Here is a 6,049-nt window from a genome sequence, read left to right on the forward strand (position 1 = left end):
GAAAAGTGTGAATTTGATTTCTCTATTATCTATATAGACTGAGATTAAATCTAAAAGATATAACCTCCACACAATTGTTGCACCATATAACTCTAAAATGTTGGGGTCCAAATCCCATCTCTCATTGGATTGCAACGAGGGTGCTCGCACAACAAATGCACTAACTCCAAAACGACACTACAAAAACAAAGATTGATACTACTCCAATCAAAGTGGTTTTGACTTTAATGGTGATACTATATACCAAACTATAATATCTGCCCCTTTCACATCCATTAAAGGAGGAGGCAGTTTGTGGTAGGATTAATTATACAACTAACATCATCATTTATAAAATATCAACTTCAACTTTAACTATGCTTGAAACCATCGATACTAAACCTCGTGGCGTGTGACCATATTATCAAAATATCATTCTAAAGAATCTAGATCATTTTGACTCTTATTATATTTATTTCCTTGTTCAACTTTTGTTCTCTTGTCTTTGATATTTTCCTTCCATTACTTATCCCATAGTGGAAGCGTTCAATTCACAACACTTCAATTACAATCTTCCAATTTCCAACATCACCAATCATATATAAATTAATTAATACATACTAGTATCCACTTCTTCATATACATAAACATTCATTCATCTCTATAATCACAAACCATGGCGGTCCAAAAAATTCTAATCACACCAATTTTGATTTTTCTAATAACCCATTTCGCTAAATCATCATCTTTTGAAAACCAATATTTAAACCGTGGTGTTAGATCAGCATATTGGCCTTCAGGTGATGATTTATCACCTTCTTCAATTAACACAAGTTACTTCACTCACATCTTATACGCTTTCATTCAACCCGAACCAATTTCCTACAACCTTAAAATCACCAAATCCGACAAAAAATATGTCTCACAATTCATCAAAGGGCTCCGCTATCGTAACCCGCGGGTGAAAACTCTTTTATCAATTGGAGGAGGTGGCAGCAATTCAACACTCTTTTCCGAAATCGCAAGCCAAAAACAAAACCGAGAAATCTTCATAAATTCAACAATCCACGTGGCACGAAAATATAGGTTCGATGGTGTTGACTTGGATTGGGAGTTTCCAAAAGATGAAAAAGACATGTTTAACCTTGGTTTGTTATACGAGGAATGGTATAATGCTTTGGTTGCCGAAGCTAAGGTTCGGAGAAAATCCCGTTTACTTTTAACTTCCGCTGTTTACTATAATTCCACAATAAGGCTTATCGGTAATGGGCCGAGATCATATCCGGCCCAAGAAATTAAAAAATATTTGGATTGGGCTAGCCCAATGTGTTTCGATTATCACGGTGCATGGGCTAATAACACAGGCTTCAACGCTGCTTTATATGACCCACAATCTGAAATTAATACGCATTTCGGAATCGGGTCATGGATCAAATGGGGTGTGCCGCCCGAAAAATTGGTTATGGGTTTGGCTTTATATGGAAGAACATGGGAGTTAAAGGACCCAAATGTTAATGGGGTTGGAGCTGAAGCGGTGGGGCCCGCAACTGATACAGATGGTAGCATGAACTATGATGAAATCTTGAAGTTTAATAAAGAGAATGGTGCTAATGTTGTGTATGATGAGGTTGCTGTTTCTTTTTATTCTTATGCGGGTATTACTTGGATTGGGTATGATGATGGACCATCAATAACGACTAAGGTTGGGTTTGCTAAGTCATTGGGCTTGCAGGGCTATTTCTTTTGGGCTCTTGGGAAGGATAAGGATTGGAGTGTCACAAGTCAAGGTACTTCATAATGTTCTCTTTTCAACATCTACTTTTTTATAAATAAAAAATTAATCTTTAAAGTGTGTTTTTTTAAAGATTATATAGAGAGAAATGACTTTTCTAAAATAAAAATAAAAAATTAATTTTTTAATGTTTTAATTATGTTTGGGTTTGTTTTCTTCAAAAATCAATTTGTTAAACTATCTAAGTTTTTGGATAAATATATATATTGAACGAATAATATCATTCACTTCATTATTAGTTTGAAAAATTTGTCCTCTCACTCATTCTTCCCCTTGTTTTATTTTACATGCAAACGACTTTTCGTTGATTCTAATCAATTAAACATTCACAATCATCAAAAGTTGAAGCCGAATACAGATGTTTTGTTGTATATATTTTGAAATATAAAAGTATAAGTCGTAAAAGAAAAAAAAAGTGAGACATAAATATAAATACATACATTGTCATATGTCCAAATCCTCAATAGGTGTAGATTATCCATCCTTTCTCGTAGCATTTGAGATTTAGGCTCCTCTCCTTCATGAATTTTCCCTAACCCTTTATCACCGGGTTCATAGATATAAACTTTATCAACATGGTATAGATGTTTAGGTTTTTTTCAAGATTTTGTGTTTTTATTATTAGATATTTAGTTAGTTTACATTGTTGTTTCCTTGTAATTTAGATTGTTTGTTTGTGTTTTGTGTTTTTTTTTTTCCAGCTTCAAATGCATGGGGACAATGACGGCTATACATATCAGAGTTTAATTTCATGACCTTTATATTTTGTTGGTAGTCACCTAGACCTTTATAATTGATACTAAGTGATTGTTGTATTTGAATCTTTTCAAGGAAGACAGTATAATAACTGAATTGGGTAACACCGTATTGAATAGTATCTATTAGTTACATATATATCTAATTATATATTGAATAGTATTAATTAACATATTCTGATTATTTTATGTATTCAAGGTGACAAAATGGATTGAATTACTCGAAAAGTTCTTTAAATTAAGTCTTTTGAGAGTGTCTTTTCTCACCTATAGTTTTTTTAAAACTACATTGATAAATTTATACTTTTGAATTGAAAATATAGTATACTTCTGAACATCATAAAAACCTTGTTTTATTCAAGATTACATTTCTAAAGTGACTTTATGATGAGAAAAGCTAATTTTGAGAGTTAGTTTTCAATCCACTAATTAGTTTTAAAAGTATAAGAAAATAAATATCTTTGTTACATTGCGTTAATTCTTGAACATATTGAACCCAAATTATAATGCAAGGTAACAATTATAGATTTGGAAGCTTAAGAGCGTAGAAAATTCACTTAACATGTTGAACCCAAATTATAATACAATGTGACAAATATAGATTTGGAAGCTTTAAGAGTGTAGAAAATTCACAATTAACTATTTTGATAAAAGATAATGAAAACAATACAATAAGTTATCTATATATAGAACAATTAACTGATATACTATATACTATCTCCTATATATAGAATAATGAGAAGGAGTACAAAATTATCTCCTATATAAAATTATTAACAAAGTAACTACAAACCATCAACCTATGTGTCATATGAGTACATTTTGTGTCACCAACACAAAGCTTGAGCGTGTATATACATTTAAGCAAGCTAAGTGGCACTTTATAGCTGCTCTCAAAACCAAAAGAAAAATATAATTTATTTAAAATGACAAAGAAGAAGCCATGTGCCTCCAAAAAGCAAGGAATCCAGAGATTTTGTGGCTATGATGAATCTTTAAGATATGTTTATCATATACTATATATATAAGCCAGATGTTATAAACCATTTTGAATATTAGTGGAGGGCCAATGATTGTGCTTAGGATAATCATAAATGAGCTCATTAGGATCTTGTTTGGATACATCCAATACGTGAGGATCTTCCAACATGTGATTTGAGGAACCAAACTTCAACTAAGTAACTTTCTCTTATGCCTTTTTTTGTCTTGATTTCTTGAACATGTTTTCCAATTCCAGTTAGGAAATCTCAACTTATGTTCTTCATATCAATAGGCAATGTAGCGATCGATGGGGATACTTAATTAGAGAGAAGAGTAAGCTAAATATAATGTCTTAATAATATTTTTATTTTTAAGTAGAAATGTTAATTTTCAATCAATTCAATTAAGAAAAAAAATATTGTTTCCTCAGTTCTACGATAACTGTCCTATTTGTAAAAATAATTTATCTTAAAAAGACGGTTATTTTTAATTTCTAACACAATTTTAATTGTTTATTTTCAATTATAATATCCAATTAATATTATATGTATTTTTCTTAAATTATTATTGCTACTTTCTATTTATGATAAATATAATAGACCAATAATTTATCAGTTAATTATCATCAATACAATTAATGTATTATATTTTTCTATCTATATTTTTTCTCTCATCAATTGTTTCTATAAAGAATTATAATAATATTAGAGTCTAGTATTAATTTCGCCACAAGAAAACTATGTATCCACATAATGGTGTATGTGAGTAAGTAAAATGTTACCATGGAAACGCAATTGATAAACAATACTTTTTTTCACTTTCAGTTGTTTTTATTTATCCACGTTTTAATCTGTAAGTAATGTTAAAAAAATTCCCATAGAAAAGCGACAAGTCATGTAATAACTATATTTTTCTATTTATTTTAAATCAATTTCAAAAGAATGAATTAAACTAATATAAAATTATAAGATAATATTAAAAATCTATCAATTCAGACTATGCACTATTTATATCCACACATTATATATGTTCAAATATTAAGCATGAGAAATGTATTGGAAAAATGTAAGTCTCACATAAAATAAAGATAATATTTTAAATAAATTTATAATAAAAAATAATATTCACCTTGGATTTTGTAATACCGAATTAGTGTGAATATAAACACCTAATACATAATTTGAAAAAATATATAAAACTATTTATGGATAGAAATTAAAATATAAAAGAAATATGATTGCAAATGGATTAATTAAGCACCTCTAAGTATGGGCCAGTATGATAGAAACATTTGATAAAAAAGGGAAACGTCAATATCCTCTAATGATACAAGTTTAGTATATCCATATGATATGATAAAGTTTTGTCCACTCCAAACAGCAGTCAACGTATAGTGGGCATTCAACTAATAGATTATGAGAATTGATTAGATTAACACTAAACACCCTGTCTAATCATTGTTTCATTAATGATTACTCATATCTTCCTTTTCACCCCTTAATTCTCTACTACGTTTCAATGTCCTATAGGTCATTTTTTCCTTAATTTCTACATTCATTCACAAAGGTGTTTTTCACGTCAATAAATTCTCCACTATTTTCAAGAAGATATTTTATCTTTGAAATTTGTACTGTTTCTATCACAAGAATTTATTTTTATTTGAAGAAATCACTATTTTATATGTTCTAGTTTACATTTTTTAATATTTAATAGAATTTTTTTTTTAAAAAATAAAAATTTAGTAACTAGAGTGAAACATGTGTCATTTACGAAAATAAAATATTTGCTCATTAAAACAGATATAAAACACAAAGTAAATTCATGTTAAATTTATTATAGGATTATTGTTTTTTATAAAAATGTTCCTAATTTGTACTTGTTAATTACGACCTCAAGTCTACGTCACTATTTTCTAATATAATATCTTATTTAAATATATGTGAGGTTTCGTGATTTTATTTGTTGTGAAAATACCTCTATTGGAAAGTGTGGATGTTAAACTATTTTAACCTCAATTTTTTGTGGAACTTTTTTTCAGGTACGCGAACTTTAACCCCCAACTGAGGTAAGATATTTTGTAGAAGAAAATTATCACATTAGAAATATTTGGACATATTATAGACATCACATCGTATAACTAACAACCACCAGAACTTACATTTGATGGAAGGATGACAAAAATAAATGATGAAAATGAATATTTGAAGTAAAAAATAAGTGTTCAAAAGTATATTTTAGCAAAAATAATAAGTATATAGAAAAATACATTTTGCAGTGTTATATGTTTCACAAAAGTAATAGTTTGATAATTTGTTTTTAAACAATTTTTAAGCTACAAAATGTTTGCACCATTACACTTTTTCACACATTTTATTTGATTGTTATGGATCCAATGTCGCTATTTTAAAGAGTGTTTTAGTAAAAAAAGATATTTTTAAATTAATTTTTTTATTATAAAATAAATTTGTTAAAGACCCTAAAATGTTGATCTTCTTCCTTTCATGTTCTTCATCACCATGTTGTTTTTTATTACCATTTTCTT

The 6,049-nt window shown here is 28.6% G+C and overlaps 1 protein-coding gene across 1 annotated transcript; it reads left to right on the plus strand.

Annotated features, from left to right (window-relative positions):
* The first annotated feature begins 368 nt into the window (after positions 1-368).
* Positions 369-2,631, plus strand: LOC101499789 (class V chitinase CHIT5a). The gene is made up of 2 exons (XM_004498727.4): positions 369-1,766; positions 2,473-2,631. Exons 1-2 carry the CDS (start codon positions 656-658, stop codon positions 2,493-2,495), a joined length of 1,134 nt encoding a protein of 377 aa, XP_004498784.1. The 5' UTR covers positions 369-655; the 3' UTR covers positions 2,496-2,631.
* Positions 2,632-6,049: the final 3,418 nt, after the last annotated feature.

This window comes from Cicer arietinum, chromosome 4, assembly GCF_000331145.2.
Source record: "Cicer arietinum cultivar CDC Frontier isolate Library 1 chromosome 4, Cicar.CDCFrontier_v2.0, whole genome shotgun sequence".
In the NCBI taxonomy this organism is placed as follows: Eukaryota; Viridiplantae; Streptophyta; class Magnoliopsida; order Fabales; family Fabaceae; genus Cicer; species Cicer arietinum.